The sequence below is a fragment of the Rhyacophila brunnea genome, unplaced genomic scaffold (assembly GCF_057557595.1).
Source record: "Rhyacophila brunnea isolate RB1 unplaced genomic scaffold, BYU_Rbru_1.0 scaffold_11, whole genome shotgun sequence".
Taxonomy (NCBI): domain Eukaryota; kingdom Metazoa; phylum Arthropoda; class Insecta; order Trichoptera; family Rhyacophilidae; genus Rhyacophila; species Rhyacophila brunnea.
Genome location: NW_028232763.1, coordinates 13,651,887 through 13,673,297, shown reverse-complemented (window position 1 = coordinate 13,673,297; position 21,411 = coordinate 13,651,887). Strand labels below are relative to the sequence as shown.

Sequence of the window (21,411 nt, the reverse complement as noted above, 5' to 3'; positions counted from 1 at the left end):
GTTTTAAAATATTAATATTAGCGTAGTAAAATAGCGCCGCAGGCGACTTTTTTTACTTTTCGAGCAAAATTGTAATTTGTGTTTATCTCACTGATCTGGTTGACCTGCCACCCCTGGCCCCCAGAGAGCCCTGTCAGTTCCCCCTTGTAGAGGCCATGCACCAAAATTACATTAGTTTATGTTTTTTTTATTTGATAAATAATTAAATATACAAACAACATAACACACGACGAAGACCTAAATGTACAGATTGCCATGTATTTGTATTATCAATAACTAATTAATGTGATAACTTAGCTTTTTTCAATGAACGTAAAAGTTTTATATATTTTGACTTGATATTTGAAAGAGTAACCCGAAGCCGTCGGTCAAGACCCTTCAAGCAAGACTGCTTATTATTTTTAATTATAACTTGAGTTGAAAAACTTTGCTCACCTAGATATGTCGTATAAAATGGGAGCTGAACTGCGATAGCCTTGTCAGAAATCGGAGGACATTCTTTATTAACCGAAATCCAGAAAATAGCCAATGGAACATCGGCGAAGTTCAGTTTTAGCGTTTCGTCGTTTCTCAATTCAACCAATTCTTTTCGAATTTATAGGGAAAGCGCTTCTATCGAATTTTCGGCATTGTTTGCAAAAGGGTTTCGAATCCAGTCGTATTGATTGTATGAAAGTAATGATGAAATTTCTTTTGCAGGAAAGTTAAATGTTTTTAAAACGGATCCAATTTTTTTTTTTTTGTTTTCAGTGGTGGTCTGGTAGGTCCTTTGGTACATTTGTAGAGATCCTTGTCTTAACTCCTTCTAATTTATCAGATCACGTCAATATATTTTCATTCTGACCTTGCATTGTTTTATTAAGTTCATGCAGGTGCTCAAATATAATATTACTAGCCATGTACGCAAATTTGGCTATTAAGTAGGTAAGTAATGTATAATATACTATAATGCACCGCGGCACACCGGTTGCGGAGCAGTGCTTTACAGTACCCATTATGCCAGTAAATGCAATCGGCATACTAAAATTTGCCTCATTCTCAATTGATGTACCTATAGTCCGAGCTTGCCTGCAAATAATTAAAGTACAACGCCATAAACTAGCACCACATTAACACTATAAAATTATTGAGTCTGTCGTCATAATTAATAGTAAATTTGTATGAATATACCGACATAGTGTAGGGTTCGTCGAAAAAATACGGCATACGATTCTCGCTATTTTTTTCCCCTTTCGTTCCTCTCCCCATCGGCACACTTGGGTCACAAAATCGTTTACGTTCCTATGTAAATTAGGTAGCATTTTAAGCCCCCCATAATTCGTTAAAATATTTTATTTTCAGAAAAAAATAAGTTGACATTTTGTTGTTTTCTGATTGCTCTTACATTTTGCCAGATCCCCTCGAGAGCGTGAAGTCATATATAGACTAGCCCTTATGAGCGCAGTATGAACGATCATTTTCAATGCAAACATATCATTTTAATTAACTAGTATATTAGTTATACTGAATATAATATAGTTACTACATTATATTCAGATAAGTGTATTATAATACAGTGAGCATTACTCATGTATAGGTAAATCGTTTTACAGTGGCACCATGGGTACGGCAAATGCGGCATGCAGTTGTAGTGGTATTGTTTGCTAGCATTGAAACAGGCATTGTCACAAGTAACTCAATACACGCGCGAATCGCCTATGGTGCCACTGTAGAATGATTTACGTATACACTGTGTAGTGAATACCAATCATATAGATCAGTGGTCCCCAACTCCCGGTCCGTGGATCAAATGGTACCGGGCCGCCCAAGGAACATTAAATTATCTCAATTTTATCTACTTTTAATTAATTAATTAATGTCCGCGGCGATAAAAAGGTTGGGGACCACTGATATAGATCAATATTGGCGTAGATACCTACCTATTTTTATGGTTTTAGTGTGTTATATTGTTTTATATTAAATGTTTAATTTATGTTCTCTTAAAGTAAGGTTTGTAATATGAAAAAAATATTCAATGAAAAGTGTTTGTAGTACGTTGAATTTCCAATATTACGTTGAAATTCTGGCAATCCATTAACCTCATCAAATCAAGATGCTTTACCTGATAGTATAACATATACTTACATATAAAATTAAATTGGTCGTTATCATCTGCATATAATAATAAAATTTATGTAAAAATATTCAAACCAGTTGCCGATTCAACGGTTTTTTAATAATAAACAATAAATCTACGTTCGCTATTAATACGAACATAATCTAACTTGAAATTGGCTTTGGATGGTAAAAAAAATCATGGCGTCGACAAATTTATTTGAAATTTCCAAGACGATAACGAAAACAAAGCAAATTAACCATTATATATATACAATAATAATATACAATAATAATATACAATAATAATATACAATAATAATATACAATAATAATATACACTTAATATATAAATAACCATTACATATAGTAGTAGGCTTAAAAGAGTAAATTTAATGCATGGAGTTTTTAACCTGTGAGAAAAATAATTACAAGATAAAAAGAACTTTTTATATACAACGTTTTTAAATTTTCTGTTGAATTACTATTTATTCCTATCCAAGTTAACTTGGATGGCACTCGTATGAGATATCCTCATACTAATTATTCCTATCCAAGCTACTTGGACCGCGTCCTACTCATCCAAGTGAACTTGGATAGGAATAAATAGTATGAAGCTGTCACTTGGATGAGACATCTTCATACTAATTATTCCTATCCAAGCTACTTGGACCGCGTCCTACTCATCCAAGTTAACTTGGATCGTACTTGGACCGTGTCAACGCGGCTTTAACGCCTATTTTTCATCCAAACGTGAATTAATCTAATAATCAATAATATATTATACAATGTGATTTACCCAAAACTTTCGTTGAAAACGTATGACATTCGTGAAAATACATAATAACGCAGAACTTATTATTTTATTACATTTACATAAGTATATAAAGTAACTTAATTTGTTGACGAATTGACAGTAGGGGGTATATAATAATCATATTATTTCACAAGCCGTATTCTAAAAAATACGTAGATATAAACAACTACAAACTTTGTTCTAAAATAATTAATACGAATTCTAGTAGATGTAGGCTTTGTACACTTATACAAAAATCATGTTTAGCGATCCAGTGTTTGTAGATATTACGTTAATTTATCATAATATATGAGGTAATTGGTATTCACCTTATACCTACATATTATTAATATTGTTTTTAAGGCACGTGTTTCGCTTACGTGGGGCTTTTTCAATTATGAGGTGAATGTCAAGGAATAATCCATTTCTTTTTTTTAAATATTTCATGAATTACCTACCACCAAGTACTGCTGAATCTCTTAAAAATAGAGTATTACTGTTTATATACCAATGTTACATATTAAAAAATTAGAAAAGTGACATTATGATTCATAAAAAATGCATTCTTTATGAAATTACAAATTCTGAAGTGTTTTTTTAACATTACTAACCTAACGTAACCACCCCTACTGTCAAAATTTAGATTTTTTAGTACTAGTAATTTCCTCGTCTCTATTTCCTTACCAGCTCTGACATTAACGTCTTTCGAATGAATGGATCCAACGGTGCTTCGCGCCAGGCAAACGTACACCTGGGCGTGAACTTCTTGGCGATAATCCTCAGCTCGGAAGGGCGGGAATACCAGATTTCCGTTCGGCAGCACCTTAACAGAAGGAAGTTTTCATTTAGCAATGTCAACATAAATACTCAGTTAAGTATGGATTTCTCGGCGACTTATAAGTATTTGAAATGATAACATTTGCGCTTCGTTCGTAGACTTGTTTGGTATATTTCTTATAGGATAGTACAATTTTGTATAATTTACTAATCAGCAAACTGGTCGCTCTCACATTTTGAGGGTCGTCAGTGAAAATGGGATTAAGCACCATCATCGTGTACTCATATTGTGTAATTTACATAAAAAAATAATTACTTCCTGATTAAGTAGGTACCTATGTGCTTTCTTTCGCGGCAAAAGTGGAAGTGGAAGGCGACCACTAGATTTCAGTAATACCAAGATACGAAACGCCACCATAATTTACGATAAATTCAATATATTATGTAGTATAATATATAGAATTAGCTATTATAACAAACAAAACAGTTGACGTGTTGATTTATTATGCCAATTTTAATTGGTCCACCTCGCAAACCAAAAATGTGAATTCTAATTCTTTGCTCTCTACAGACAGACACCTGTTGCATTTAGAAACGGTACTGAATTTTCATGTCCCATGTTAAATAGACGAATACAAAAAACAAGGATAGGTATATAAAATATTTTGCCAAAATATTATATAACTAAATCAAGTACAAAATGTCGCGTTTGTCCAACGAAGGTACTAAGTTCCGTAGTCCGGTTCCAAGGCACTGTTACCGATATTTCAAATGCATCTTGTATAAAACATTAGTAGTCATGGTTAGCTCAGAAATCTGATGAAAGACTAAATAAACATTATTTAGCTCATTTCAGCAGAGGGTTGTCGCGCGGTATCTATGAACCCATCAATAACACGATCCGCAATAACGCCTTGTACGCTTTTCGTGAACACCGTGTAGTCAAACGTGATAAATATTTTAAGTGTTAATTAAAAATTAGTTTAAGGGGACGCTCTACAGAATCGGCCTTGAGAATTGAAAATATGATTATTTTACATGTGGTCCATAATAACTGGTCTACTAGTTAATATAAAAAGGATGCCGCCAATGTTTGTCTCAATAAACTCCCTTCAAGTGAAGCTTGTGAAGTGAAGCTATGGGGTGACCAAGAAATAGTACTTTCTAATAAATGTTACTAAATTCAATATGTTTATCAGTTGTTTGGTGGGAAATATTGCAACTGATATGATGGATATGATAACTTTTTTGATTATGTGTTAGCCACGATATAAACTTAATAATATATTAATAACTTTTTAACCTGAAATTGTCCGAGAACTAAACATACGAAGGATGTTGAAATACATATCTACCTACATTTTTATTTCATGTGCTATCCAAAAAACATTACTAATGAATAGTGTTTATTAAACTACCGCCAAGCATACGTTGATTATCTTTTAAAAACATCGTTTATGGAAAAGGTAAACTACTTTCCCACTCATGGAACACATATTAATGGGAACTGAAATACCTAACGGGTGTGGAGTAACAGGCAACCGATCTCGAGTGTGGAAGAATATGGAGTAAACCTAAACACGTCAAGAATACGTCATTCTAAGCTTGTTCTTCGTTCTGACAACTGCTCTCGGTTTATGCACTGACGCTCATTCAATATTGGTTTATTTGAAGGTTGCAACACACACTATTGCACATCTATAATCTGTGTTTCATTTTCGTAGGACACTCATACATTCAAAGCCCTGCGTCAAAATGTAGTGTATTGGAGTATAGCATATCTGAATTACATTAATTAATCTGTTCTGTGTTCCCACTACATACATATTGACAAGAATGTTAATTGAAAAAAATTTATTAGGTACGCGATAACTATCATAATATACCAAGGTACATGAATTGTATAACTACAAACCACAGAACTTCCGAGTTCCCTGCTACAAACCAAAGAATTACAGTTAAAAATAATAAATTGCATAACATCTCAGAAACATTAAGATACCTACCTACCTACAATATAAAAAAACTTTGTTGATTGGTTTAGTTGGCATAGTTGATTTCGTTTGGGTTTTCAATGAAATAATCTTTATTGTAAAACTCTTGTGTTCTAAATATGGTTCAAATAAACATATAAAAGCAATTATTGTACTGTTCTTGTAAAATGGCATTCAACCAACTATATTAGTGACTTGCCTCCACGCTGCTTCAACAACAACAACAAACATAAAATTGATGCCCACATCAAATTAGGTACATATTATTAAAGCATAATTTGTTATTCCACCAGGAGACAGCTTCTCATGAGGTGATAAATAAGTAATGCTAAAAGTTGCAAATGGTACAAATAATACAATAAAAAAAACCATTTTAAAACCATAGTTTGGTGTATCTCTTCGCGTCCCTACAAGCGATTATAATAGATTATATTATACCATAATTTTATACGAGTTGAACCACTTTTAGCGGATTAAATTGATTAATATGACCTGTTTCCCAGACAATGCATGTACAAAAAAGTATTTAGACGAGTTGTAAATTTATGTGGTCAAACATTCTCGGCCAACGTTGATTATCTGAAAAAAACCTGAATACTAACTAATCACTGAATACTTACAAACATTTTATTTTCTCTATAAACGTACTAAGAATAATATGTTGATAATGTTAATAAATCCAGTAGGTACTAAAGACTTCTTAAGGATGTGATAGTTGTACTTTTTACAACGTTTTTCTTAGCTTGTCCGGTGGTTGTTTGTCCGGTACAAATCTTGCAATCGATTTTTAACTAACTTCCCGACTAGCTAGGCATTTGAAACTTTTAGAATATATCAGAACACGATGCCAATGCATTCCTTTAATACTTTTAGCCATCTTTAAGTAGAATTGAATTCATGTTCAGTTAATTCTGTTTTGTATCAAAAGTTATTTAGGAAGAAATCCGTAAAAAGTAAAAATATTATTGGTTGCTAAGTAGGTCCTAGCAACTAAATTATTAATATATACGTGCGTTACCATGGAAATCAATATGACATTTCAGTATTATTTCTATCAAGTACAAAATTTTTTGATCGTTAAATTCTAAAAAAAAAAATATTGTCATATTTCATTTAAATATGCAATTTGCTTTTCACGATTCGGGATTCGCTTTGCAGCATCTTCATGCACTATGCACTTTCATATGTGGTAAACCACGAAAAAAATAGAATTTCAAAACACTTAGCAATCCAAAGGTTAGCGAAGGATACGTCTATCATGGCCCCCACAAAAAGGGGGCTGACAGGGCTCCAGCCTGGGAGCCCGGGCTTAAGGGGGGGGGGGGGCGGCATGGCTAAACACAGACCGGAAGTTTATTGTATTATAAATTATAATATAGCTACATGATAATTAACGTGAATCATTTTACATCATAATTATTTTTAGTGTTTCCTGAATCTCATATCGAAGGGTCGAATGCTACTTGGCTACCACAAGAGGGGGTCGCGACCAGTGGTTCATAATATGGTACCGAGTGCCAACAACTCAATAATTCAAGAGGATTTATTCAAAACACTACTGTAGAACAAAACACTGCCCTTAACCTTGGCAATAGGTAAGGGGGCCCGCCAAATATCCTGGCCAAGGGGCCCGCTTCAGGATGTGGGGGCCATGCGCCTAGTTATAGTTATGCAAACCATTTACTAGACGAGAATCACACGCTCGATATCGAAAAAGGTGCAAAATTTCTCACGGGTGATAAACATTAGACATAAATAGAGCGCAGTTAAACCTAACACATTCTTTGACCACCTTACTTTTCCTAACATAAGCATTTCCGTTGGAATAAATAGTACAAAACTTTATTTTAAATTCAAACCTCATCAAGCATCGTCAGTCGATAGAATTGATTTGGTTAATGCTATCGATTGAGAATGGTAACGTTGACCTTTTGAATATCACACGAATTGGAAAAAAAAATGGATTTCTGTGAATAGTGTCGGAAATTCGAAAGTCTGTACAAAATGTTTTATCAGCCATGATCAAACAATGAGTAGGGATTGCATTACAAGTATCTGTAAAACCGGTATTCCGGTTTTTAAAAATACCGAAATATCGTTATTAAAAAGCAGTAAAAATGAACGCCCACGGTGGCCCACGCGGCTTAAGCGTTGGACTATAACGCCGTAGGTCCGATGTTCGAATCCTGGGTCTGGCAAGTACACATATTGTTTTTCAATTTGTGTATGAGTCAGGGTATGGACCTAATAGGTTAGGTTGAGCAAGTGGCTGACATCCATTTCTCGTAAAAAACAAAATCTGCTAATACAAACCTCTACTCTGTGGAGGCCTATATGAACCTATTAAGATCGGACATGGTTAAAAAAATGGGGGGGGAAAAAACTACAAAATGACTGAATCAACCGACAAAATATGTGAAGAAATAACAAAACGTCCACCATCCATTTGATCCCAACTTATCAAGATCTAAAAAAAGCTTTCGACGTTAGTTTTGAATGAAATTTGACAAGACTTTCAAAAAGCTCTTTCTCAACATCCAATTTTATTATTTATTCAAAACATATTTTTCTTTCATCTTATGCGAAAAAGCTGACGCTCGGCGCCGTCTTAAAATTAGGGCGCATTGAACATTTTTCTCAATATGTTTTTAATGAATACCGTTCGATACATATTGTTACCGGCATTCATATTTTCATTCAGTATTGCAATCCCTAACTATGAGTAGATAGCAGTGAACCGCAAAACTAGACATAATAAATTTAATGAAATATTTTTTTATGTACCTACCGGGTGAATCAGAATGATCTAAAAGTAGGTTAGTCGTTATTACATATTATATTTATTATAAAAATATTATTGTTATAAATTAATGTCTTTTAAATAAATTTCTATAATCTCTTCTTAGTATTGAATTTGACGCCTACGATGTCCGAGCGATATCGTGTCGGCCTATAATGTCTTGGGCCCCGGGCTCGAATCTCGGGTCTGGAAAAACATCACATGTTGTTTTTCAATGTGTATATGGACCAAATAGGTTGAGCAAGTGGCTAACTTCCATTTTTCATAAAAACAAAAATCTGTTGATACAACTGGAGGTTGAAATGGTAAAAAATATTGAAAATAACATATTCTTTAACACGTGTTTAAGTTTATCTCATATTTCTCCACATTAGAGAATTATTCTTTCCGACTACACCCAGAAGGTAAAAGCACTTATCATTTTTTGTGTTCCTCAAATTCGAGTGATGTTATGGCTACATCATTCAATCTAAAATCTACATTGAAACTCGTGTAATAAAAGTTTCAAATAAAGCCACTTTTTGGTGTGCCGTTATTTACCTAAAGTTTGTAAACTTGCTCCAGTGAAAACACAATAAATATAAAATGTGTTATCATCAGTTACTTGTTTATAGGCGCCGATCGACGCACATCAAGCCAATTAAACCCGAGTTCATGAACCGAGTCAAAATTCATTCAAAATTTGAATTCCGTGAGTCATTCCATTAGCGCGAAGAGTCACAGCTAGGAACTCACAAAAATTGGCTAGATCAGGGTTGGCGAACTTTTTTACGTACGCGTGCCAAAGCTTCCCAAATATTATGTTTCAACTGTCTGACATGCCGACGAAAAAATAGTTTTTTTAAAAATTCTATAAAAAAATGACGATGTTCTGGATACCACTCACAGAACATCATAGCTGACATGTAGCTTTTTCACTTTTTTCAATTACGCCATACATTTCGGTCCACTTTTGTGGGTAGAAATGAAATTGTTTGTTACAGTATTAATTAGGTTGGTTCTTTACGCACAAATTGACACCATAATCGCTCCCATCAAATGAGGCATTCTCTCGCTACAGTGGTCTCAAGCATTGTAAATCGATCAAAATTAACAGTTCGCGGCGCGGCATTCCCGCCGCCTGTTGAGGTTAGTGTGATAATATTATATGTGACGCATAAAGTCTAAGGACCGACCTTTGCATTTGTATTTACATTAAACGTAATGCTTATTCTTGAAGAGTATTTACCTGCTATTTTCTATACAATGCGATCTGTCATTTATTATTATTATAGGGATGTTTTTTCTCTTAAAAGAGGGCCATGCAAAATCATCTCGCGTGCCATAGGTTCGCAATCACTGGGCTAGATGGTCTATCCATCGGGCTGTATAGATATAGCAAAAAAGGTTAAGAAATATTGTCTTCTATGTAGATGGAACCGTGATAATATTATGAATGTGATGCAGAATAAAGTTACTAAGGCTGATAATTAAATTACCTGTCAGTAAAGCGAATTGCGTTTAATACGAATACTCTACCTACCAAAATAAAAATCGGTCATGAAAATTGGCGCGGTTCCCGCCTGGCTTTTTGTAAACCGACTTGCACCATTTTTTTATGTTAAGTCTAAGATATACTAAAAATTGTAAATGAATTGGACCCCATCTTATTATTACATACCTATATTTTATGGTCATATTTAGTTTTTTAAGTTTTCTAAGCACCGCCTAAGAAATTTTTGACTAATTCATAGTTTTAATATTTTTTATATATTTTTTTAAAAAACATCGATTTTTATAAAAATATAAGTGTGTATAACTTGAAATACTTTTAATAATAATAATTTCATCTCAGGTTAATCCCCCCCCCCCCTCATAACATTGTGTGCCTACACGACATTCAAACTAACTAATAGAGCCCCTTCAACGCGAAAATAACCATTCGCATACTGTAACCAAGACGCTAAACTGTATAAATTATAGTTTGGCTCTCGTGTTTAATTGTTTAAATTAAATAAATAAACGTGTCCGCGGGCACGATTTCCATAACCGCTGTGTTTTAATACCTACGTGATTTACACGGCGCAATGTTAAAGTCATATGTGGCCCCTTACCAAATCCTAAAAATGAAGGAGCTCCTGAGCTCCTCCCAACCAATCCAGCTAATTATTCATCATCACCATAATTATATAATAATAATAATAAATAGTGATGACAAATCACGTAGAACCGTTAATATCCGTACATAGAAAGTACCTAACCAAAGAATGGCGCCAACCGCAGGCCTCCATTTTATTCTTTATTAATAAATTCAATGTTGCGAAATTTTTCAATAGCTACCAATTCAATAATACATAAAGTTCTAGAATCGCTATCAAGTGTTTTAATACAGAAGTTTGTATAACTCCATATTATAGCAGTTCATTTTTTTTTGCATCAAACGATGTGTATAAGGGATTTGGCCTCATATGGGGACAGGTAATAAAAGTATATATAAATTAAAAAATACTTCTATATCCGAATAGGTAGTCAAACATATTGATTGTAGAACCATTTAAGTATCTTATTCAATCAATGGATAGAGGTAAGACAATATGGTATTTTTATATTATTACCATTTACATTCAGATTTTGACTTAACCCGTCACGAGGCTAATTGCGTGCAACAAATTATCATTTTTTCTCTGAAGATCGTATTTTACTCAAGTAAGTATTTTTTTTATATGTTATTAACATGTTTATCACATAACTGTTTATCTGAATTTTGTTGAAAATTTCATTTTTTCATATAAAATCTTGTTTTATCCATCTGTCCTCATATGGGGACTCAGAGCATGAATGGTAATACCTGTTCAAATGAGCTGAGTGCACATATTATGAGGACAGATGAATTTCATATTACAAAAAATCCTATTTATTTGAGGAATACATACCTATATATTGTTATGTGAAATGTTTGCAGCTATTATTTATCTATTTATTTTTGTTATTACATGATGTCCTCGTGTTCAGTGAATCTGTGGGCCCGAGTTCGATTCTTGGTGACGTCACAATATTTATGTGATTTCTGTTTGTGATTGTTTTTCTTACTATTACTAAAATACAAACCACAAACTCACAACTCAATTCACAAACCTACTGTCATTGTGCTGTAGAGTTAAAAGGAAGAAAAAAAGTATATTGTAGGTATAGACCTCTAACATAGAGTAAGGATGAAGAGATTGTTATGGTACGTTTACATTTGACACTAATATCGTCATATTTATGTATGACACCATATTCACTTAAGTGTAAACAGTAAGTATATTTGTATCTGCCACTTATTTTGCATGTGTCGACTCTCACCTACCACTTATTCAATCTACTTATATACGCAAATGTAAACACCGCGTATTCGACAAGTTCGAACTTGGAGCGATATATCACCGAAGTTGGACCACCGTCTACTTTTATGTCAAGTACCTGACACAATATTCGTAGTTTGACAGGTACCTAGTGAATTTCATATGTATATTTCTAAAACAACGGACAATCAATAATCATAGGTAAACCATGAATGTATGCCCAACGTTTGCGTTAATAAATGTACTGTAGCGATCTGTCAAAAATCATAGACAATGAGAAATAAATCGGATGTGCCGTGTTCTATGGATTTTGTTCGAAAATAAAATATCGCTTGTTCTCGGCACATACGATTAATTCTGATGCACTCTGTGAAGAAAAAATGCGCTTCAAATGGTATTACCTAATTCATTTTGGCCCACACCTGCACTCGTATTAGGTACGATAATATTATATTGAATATGCAATGACGATCAAGTGCTAGATATCGCAATGTTACTGTTAATCGTTCTTCTACGCATTTCTGAATTGTGTGTCTTGTTTTTTGGCAAAAGGTCCAATCTTGCAAACTAAAGTTCACAAATTGAGTTGGATCTTCGATTTTAAACTCTGACATTAAACGGAAGGCACCTAGTTCTTCTCGTCGCTGAATCCATTCCCGCACCCATCTAGACCATTTTTTCCTCCTTTTTGTTGCCAAAAGATTTAAAATAATGACACTCGCTGCTTTCTTTTTTAACATTCCCATATTGACAACTGACATAACGTTTTTGAGAAGTATACAAAATAAGTGTCCGAATAAATTACAATATCATATGTAAACACCGCATATATTTATTCCAATGTTGCCATTGAATAAAGTGTCGAGACTTTATTTCAACGAGAAGTATACCAGAATTTTATGTCAGATCCATGCAGGTGTAAACAGTAAATGAAATTTTATGTCCGACACATAAAATAAGTATAACGGTATACTGCCCTCATAAGGAAAAAAACAGCTTTTCGACAAAAATCACAAATTGAGTTAGTGTACAGATAATGCTCTGCGTAAAATTTTGAACCATTTGACATAAAGTCAAAAACGGTATAGAATTTATTTCAGTATAATAATCGACATATTGTTTTACGTTTTTTTCACGAAACAGTAGTTATTCTAAGCAAAAATACATTATAACGAGTTTCACAAGCAAAAACACAGCATCGATTGAATATATACTGGTTTTTGCTTATACCATATATCAAATGATTCATCCACATTATTTAAAAAAAAAATATTAAGAAAAGCTGTAAAAACGTTAATGTCTCATTATCTCAAAATGTGACTTTGGCAAATAGCTGCCTTTTTGCTTATGGGGGCAGTATAAGTGTCAGATGTAAACGTACCATAACCCTGAGAACTCTGAGGGTGGCAATGTGTCTAATGACGACTATATCATTGATCATGACTGGAAAGTTGTAATATTATGTTATTATTGATACCGATTAGGAAGTTTTGATAGAATAAAAGGAGCATTACGTTATGTGGTTCATATTGTATCAACGTACTGTGGAATCGAGCCCATGCCCCCCACATCATGAAGCGGGCCTCACACAGATGAAACTCATAGATAGAGTATTGTAAAGTACAATAAAAATATGGGAGGGTAGACCTTTTTGATTTCTTCATTACCTTGTACAGTACCTACCTACGCCATAGAAGGAAAGATGGTACTTGCGCATTTTGTATCATATGTTAAATACCACTATTGCAAATGCTTGTCTAATGGCGCTTTGCATAACATGATAGTAAGACATATTTGATGGAATTTCGAAGTGAAGTACCAATGTTTCTTATTTGAGGCGTCTAATTCCAAAAAGCGATAACACATTTGGTCAAAATCGAGAAAAAAATACGCATGTATTTTTTGTATAATTTTACACAATATGTATTGATCTATAAACTCCAAAACGCGACATAACCCTATGAAAAAAATTATTTTAAGTCTCGATTTATTACAAAAAGCGCCAAGTCCGTGTTTCATATTATTTAAAGCTTGGTTGATTTCGCGCGTGTTTAAGTCAACCAATAAGGGAACGTTTAATATTGAAAAGGGCGTCTCCCAAGCTGTAGCATCTGATAAACTCATGACAGTGCCACGGAAATATGTGCCTTATGCGGAGTAAATTAAAAAATGAATTACAAATAGCTTGCTAGCTAAAATTTTGTTTTGCCTATATTTATTACATTTATGAGTTTATCGGCTGAAACAAATTGCCATTTGGTTCTAATTTCGACATACAATACAACGGAAAATATAATCTCAACGTTAATACAAATAATTGAAGCTTGAAACATAAAAACGTTGTTTCCCGAAAATATTCAATTGTGGACTTGTCGCTTTTTGTAATTAGACCCCTCATTTACCTGGTCAAGCACATACTGAGAAGTAATCGGGGACGTTCAAGTTTAACCACTCCACTCCATATAAAGCGTTGTCATGTATTGAAAACACCATTACATTTAAGGTGTGATGATAAAGGCAATTACCCTGGAAAATCCACTGTAAATTTTGCATCAATATGCTTTGAGAAAAATTGCAAGAAGACTAGGTACAATGGGAAAAAATAAAAGGTTGCTTTCTGCTCAGAATGTGTAGAACCTTTTCAGACAGAGTAGACTCTTTATTTCGTTCCAAATATATTATTTTTAAAGATTAGAGAGTATTCTTTAAAAATAAATATAATCCATTAACGTTGTTTACTATTTTAATTGGATATAACTTTTTTACATACAAATACATTACAACCTCAGATGCTCTGAGTCCCCATATGAGGACACATCTTTTTCCAGATTATCAAATGTTGAAAAAAAAAAAAAAATTTTTGTCTTATTCATCCACCAAGCAAATAGAAAAAGTCATGACAAAAATATTTTCTAACGTATTTCATAATTTGCCCCTGAAAGGGATAATATAGAATATATTATTTGTTATTATTTGCGGCTTACACTTTTGTGAATACAATTAATTAATGAGGAATATTATTAAAAAAAAATATATTAATGACACGTTTATTTATGACTTATGATGATGATCTTACCACGCTGCTTTTTAAACTTTCGAGTCGTAGGCGTTCGATAAGATAATAGCCTCGTCGTAAAAGAAATCGAAATAGTTTTAACAGCCGGCATATATGACCCATCATTTCAAGATGTAAACAACCTTAGTAATAAAAATCTGAAAACCACGAACTCACGTTGATTTGAATCATCATCGTAGACAAGTGTTTCCATCTTTTTCTATGCTGATTATAGTACAAAGGTGTAAAAATAATAGTATTTCTGAAAAATATATAGTACAGGAACATTTGGAACACTCCTTTAAAATTGGCATATTTGGCGTTAAAACTATAGTATTTTACATTTTTCGCGAAATTAAAATTATAGTATTGTACTATAATTATAGTACGGTTGGCATCACTGTCGTAGACACGGACATATGAGTACACTCACTCACTTAACCCATCTGTTACCGTATAATGTTACTGTAGGTGACGTAGGTGACGTCATTGATTACAAATATTTCAGTTAATATGCACTTCGTCATCTTCATATTTCAGCTATTCCTATACACCTATACACTATTACTAATACTAAATATAATAATTAAAATGTTATGATTTTGAAAATCGATGTAATTATCCATTAAATAAATACATATAGTTGATAGATAGATATCCGTCAGATTTCAGTTGGGCTTGTAACCGGGCTACTTGTAGGCTGCAAGATTATTTGGATATAATCGTGTGGTTATAATTAAGTTTTGATGCCTTTTAAATCGTTTTATAGATAAAATGAATAACGAATAATGACGAAGAATCTTTATTAGACTTAGATATGTTGGCAAAATACATATTCCCCGCTTACCTAATGTAATATTGTCAATCTCGTATGGTAACCGATGATGTCATCCCCGGAACGGATGGAGTTTTTTATAATCGTAAAGGAAAGGTTAAATAACATATTCTTTAACTCAACACGTGTTTAAGTTTATTCTATATATTTTCCACACTTGAGATGTGTAGGTACCCTGTTATACTACACCACCCCATAAGGTAAGCATTAATTCTGGATTTCCTGTTTTGAACATAGTATATTCCATTGATTAAAAAAAAATCCTTTATATCAAAAAATGAACAGAAAATTTTCAATCGGCACGTCACAATACATAGAAAAAATTTTCGATTGACAGCTTGAAAAAAACTAAAAAAATACTTAAATTTTGTCTGTCAACAGTGGCAATAACAACTGGAAGAAATTTGTTACTTAGAAAACCTGACAACAATGTAGAATTGAATTTTTAAATACACAATTATTAACAAAAACACATTCTTAAGATTTCGTTATTAACTATTTTAACCAGAACTTTAATCAGTTTCGAGAACCTAGTTTGCTTACCGACTTATCTTAATTGTACAAACAAAAAATTAGGTAAGTACGAGTAAGTTTACCCAACTAAAATACATGTCACGTAAAATGCATAATGCATAGATAAACGCGACACTGCGTTTTATCAAAAGTCTTAATAGCGGTTTTTTTATCGTTCGTTCCCTTTTTTCATCTAAGTTATCTTCTTTTCTGATCACGTAATAAAACTTTTCTAACAAGTTTGTAGCTCTTTTAGGATTGTTCTTTCTTTTCAAAAAATAGAACATGTGTTGCCAACGTGAAAGAAAATAAATTAACACAATTACTTTTTAACTCTACTTGGATACAGCGCCGTTTACAGTCAGGCCGCGGCGCTAAATGTCGAGTGCAGATGGCAGTGCTAGTTATTACATAGTTACGAAAGGAATGTGGTAAGCTGTCTGCAATAAAGATTTTCGATTGCATATTTTATTCATATTAATTATAGTATTTCCATTTTTTTTAAATATGAAACAATCATCGCTTTCTTTAAACAGTTTACCATACTGCATTCAAGTATAAGCAATAACTAACGCCACGATCGAGAGTCATAGTTTCGTTCCGCCTGAATTATAGTAAGCATTGAGTTAGTTAATAAGTCTATTGTATTACCGCACACAAATTTTGAAGAATATTGGTGATATGTACCAGATTTTCGGTGTACCTGATTAGATTAAACAATGACTAACAATTTACATAACAATACTTACTTCCATTCACAGAATAATAATTTGACAAGTTTATTTATCTACGCAATGTATTTGCGTACTTTTTTCTATACAAAATTTACTGCTTAGATGACTTTAGGATCTGTACACACAATAGAAAAAATAGAGGGATCGTTAATTAGAGTGAGTTCTGGACTATATCAGAGGCTTGTTATTTTAATCCCTTCCCGAATAATGCAGCATCTATAAAGTAACAAAGAAATGGTTAAAAATCAACGGGCAATTTTCCATGAACTGTTGGATAAAAAAAAAAATATGAGTAAATTACCCATTACCACATTACAAACTCCCACCCCCCGCCACTAAATTATTACTTGAAATTTTACCAACTATCTCATTCTCACATTACGTAACTCTCTTTCTTTCCCTACCACACATAATTTACAATAATTATATTTTTTTTACGTTTAAACTAATACTGGATAAAGCGCACCACTTGTCTCGTCGCGTACAACATTCTTTATACGAGGCGAATCATCCGAATGAATGTGGGTCTTAGGCGTAAAACCCACTTAACGCAGCAAGTGTGGCTCTCGCGCAAAATTTCACAAGTGGCGCGTAAATCAACGAAAATACAACGTAATCAAATACGCCAGCGCCCACTGGATTTGACGACGCATTATGCGCGCCCGCCCCATGAGTCATCGTTCTTTGGCTTCTCGGCGATACGAATGAACGAAAATACAATGCAGTCCATTCATTGAACGCGGCGAGCAAAATCACGCTCTGGAAGCGTCGTCGATCGACGGGCGAGAAGCCATTATTTAATAACAGAGAACTCATTGTTTAATTTTATTGCGTGTCCGATTTTAATTACAAGCCCCGAGAAATTTAATAATATTTTTATTGCTTTGTTATGACTGTTATGAGAGACGCTGATAATAATAATTAAATTAATTAATTTAATTATTATGCTTAGTCACAAAACCATTGAATCACTCACCCTCGACTGCAAGTTGACTTTTCACACACAAAACGTTACTCGAACTTGACAATTCCTGACTCCATGTAGATTTATGATATGGTGTGTGTATCATACGAAATATCCTAAGCAAAGAGTTAAAAAATGAGAGGCGGAGTCTGTATGACAAATGCGTGTGATCATGACTTCCAAGGAAACTGACGCGCTGCATACACTATGAGACTGTCACAGATTGACACAAAATAAACGGATACCAAATTGAGAAATATTTGTACTTTTAATTGTTATATGTCCAGGCTAGGGCGGGCTAATAAAGCTATGATCATGAATCGACCAGACTGGAAAGTTTTTGTTGGAAAACCGTAAGTCACGCTGGTTAGATGGCGTAACCAAGGATGCAAAAACACATCTCGGATTGGAGTAGTATAATGGAAAATAAACCAGAACGGCAACTAAAGGAATCCATCGGGCCACCCCCCGCGATGCTGGGCCACGCATGATGATAATGATTATTTATAACGTAAATAATAATCTTTTTCTAGTGCTGTAAATTGAATAATACAACATGCATTATTCTAACCGAATACTTTGTGAACTATATAAATATCTGCGGTTTTTCATAAGTGCATACTATATAGTGTAGAGATAAGTATACAGTTTTACTAAGCTTGCCTCATTAATTGGGTCAATTTTAACTATTTAAGTAAATGATGAGTATATTTCAAGATTTTTTTATAAAATTTACAATTATTACAGTTTCTATTTTCGGATTTGAGGGAGAAAGTAAAGCTTGAAAAAGCTGTTCTAATGAAAATGGTCTGTTTGGCACTTATCATAAATTGAACAAAGACTATCTGCCCGATATTACTTAACGTCGGTGGTCGGACGAGAACCGGTGCTTTCACAGTAATAATGATGTAACCGATGTAACGAAATGTATTAATTATCGTGTCCGGAAACTTGTACGTATGCAGTTCACCGTGAAATGTTGTATCGGAAACATATGGCCGTATATTAAAGACCGTCCAACCTCTTTGGAGCGTATAGTACCTACTGACATAAAATTCGTGTCTAAATAAAACACGGTTCTTGTCGGTTTACACTTTACAGGAAGGAAGCCAGCAGAAAACAAATTTTGAAAATGGCCGATATACTGAATTATAAGTTAATATAGATTTTCATTCTTGAATTCATGAATTTTGCCAAAATCTGCTATGAAAATTGAAATAATGTTGATATTGGATCTAATAAAATTGGATACCGTACCTATTGTATGCGGTCATCTCTTTCCGATAAGAAAGCTCACAGCGAATTGTGCAACAGTGAAATGCTTTACATACAATTTACACGTAACCATTAATAATTATTGCTCAAGTGTGTATGATGTTCCGTGTGCACTCTGTACAACAAGTGAACACGTAATGTGAGAATTCCGACACAGTTAGCGAGACGTAAAACTAGACTGAGATTTGGTATAAACTATTCAAAAACTACCTAACGATCGCATGTGACAGTTGAATTATCATAATACTACCTGAGAAGCGTTCCTGTGATATATTGAATAATCCATGAGGTAGAAATATTAGTAGGTACAGCAAGAATAGACGTTATTGTTAAAAAAACAATAACAACGGCGATTTTCTTTGACGCAGACGACACAGTCGATTCGTCACAGTTCGTACCACAATACAATTATTAAATTATACCAAAATCTTTAAAAAGTACGAATTTCTCACAAATTGAATAAGTATAAAATATTACCCAAAGCATAACATAACCACTAAAACATACTCGTATACGGACTTGTACACAGAAAAACTGTAATAGATAGTATTATTGTGTCACAACTGTCAATGGGTTTATATTTTATTTTATTGAACGTGATGGTAAATTATACAACAACAAAAAAGTTGACTGTATAGTTTTTTATCGTCGGGGGCCTCAAAATCACACAGTGCATCGGGTCTCCACGTCCCGAAGCCCGCTACTGAACACCAATATAATTATAATTAAGATATTATCTGTCTTTGAAAAGGTAATCATAATAAATGTGATTCGCGCCCTGTACCATGGGACCTCCACTTCCTAGCACCAGCCCTGTCCCTATTTAATAATTAAAATCAAAAAGGTTTCTCCCCATTTTACATTCATAACAGTAATTCTTTGAAATGTTGAAATTAGACTAAACAACAAACTTATTTTTAATTTAATCAATTATCCAAGTAGCTCAGTATACTCTAAGTATTATACTATTATGTAATAGAACTTGTATTGTATCTAAAAACCTCGTAGAACTTACTACTTATATGTCATTTTTATTCGCAAATCTCGATGTGTAAGTAAGTGATAGAAAGAAACCTTTTGCTCTTGCCTACTCATATAATATAATATGAGGAAATGAATGGTTTTATTGCACAATTATTAAATAAAGTAGTTGAATCATAGAAATAAAACGATACTTTAAAGTCAGCATTAAAATTATTATTCAAGGTTACCAATGTCACCATAATGAGGGTAGCAAACCTTTTCATAGTTGGATGCCAAGAAACTCAAAAATAGTTGTGATAACGAGTGGCGTTCCACAGTCATAATAAAATGTTTTTTTAATTACGCTCGGAATCAGAGTTAATACAGTTTTTTTAACTCTTCCGGCAAATATTTTTCCTTCCGTTTTTAACTCATTTGCCGCCAATTATGAAAACTCGGACCAAAGTCCAAAGTCCCAATTTTAACATGGTGTGCTGCGTTGACTGGGAGTGGGACGTTCTGCGTGCCAAGTGGTTGAGGTTTTACATGGTTTTTCATTTTTTTCGCCTGTCAACAGAATTTCCCCGCATGTCAAACATGGCACGCGTGCTATAGATTCACCACTGCTGCCATATACAATCTTTAATTGGGATTTACTTGTGATTGTTTAATTACTAGTTTGTAAAAATTTATTGAGGAAGTATTAAAAACTTGCAATGATTATTTGAATGCCAACAGTGTTTAGTTTTTAATTGTTTTTTTTTGATCAGATACTAATAGCTTAGTTAAGGTATATATATTATAATTTATAATTCTCTCTATAATAATGACCACAGAATATACAGTGAATGCATACGACATCTTTAGAATACAATTAAAGTAATTATATATTGAAAATATTGCTAATCAGTAATCACAATCACGTCCACAGTACAATGCTTCTGTACCGGTGCATTGAATGTTGCCATTCAAAATACGCCGGGAAGGATTACTAGTTTATTAATTAAATTAAACGAACGTTTATAATGTAAAACAACGTTACAATGTTTGGCAAGATTATTATGAGAATGAATGAACTTTTTTTTTCACTACCTACTCATATTTTAAGTGGATGGACTATTACTAAGTCTCTATTTTGTAGGTAAGTAGTAAGTAAGTACTAATGCATGGTACCTAGGTATTTCAACATTTTCAACTATAATTAAAATTTAAAATCATGTCCATTTTGTTATTATAATAATAAAATGTGTAGACATTTTTGATGACAAGTGAGAATATAAATCTCAAC

General features: G+C 33.3%; 1 protein-coding gene across 2 annotated transcripts in view; it reads right to left on the bottom strand.

The window, feature by feature from the left end:
* Dscam1 (Down syndrome cell adhesion molecule 1) overlaps nt 1-21,411 on the bottom strand; it is a 275,607-nt gene that overhangs the window by 126,224 nt on the left and 127,972 nt on the right. For both annotated transcript variants that reach the window (XM_085959122.1, XM_085959094.1), the window contains exon 4: nt 3,575-3,713. In XM_085959122.1, the coding sequence (XP_085815248.1) occupies nt 3,575-3,713 (139 nt within the window). The remainder of the gene's footprint in view (nt 1-3,574; nt 3,714-21,411) is intronic.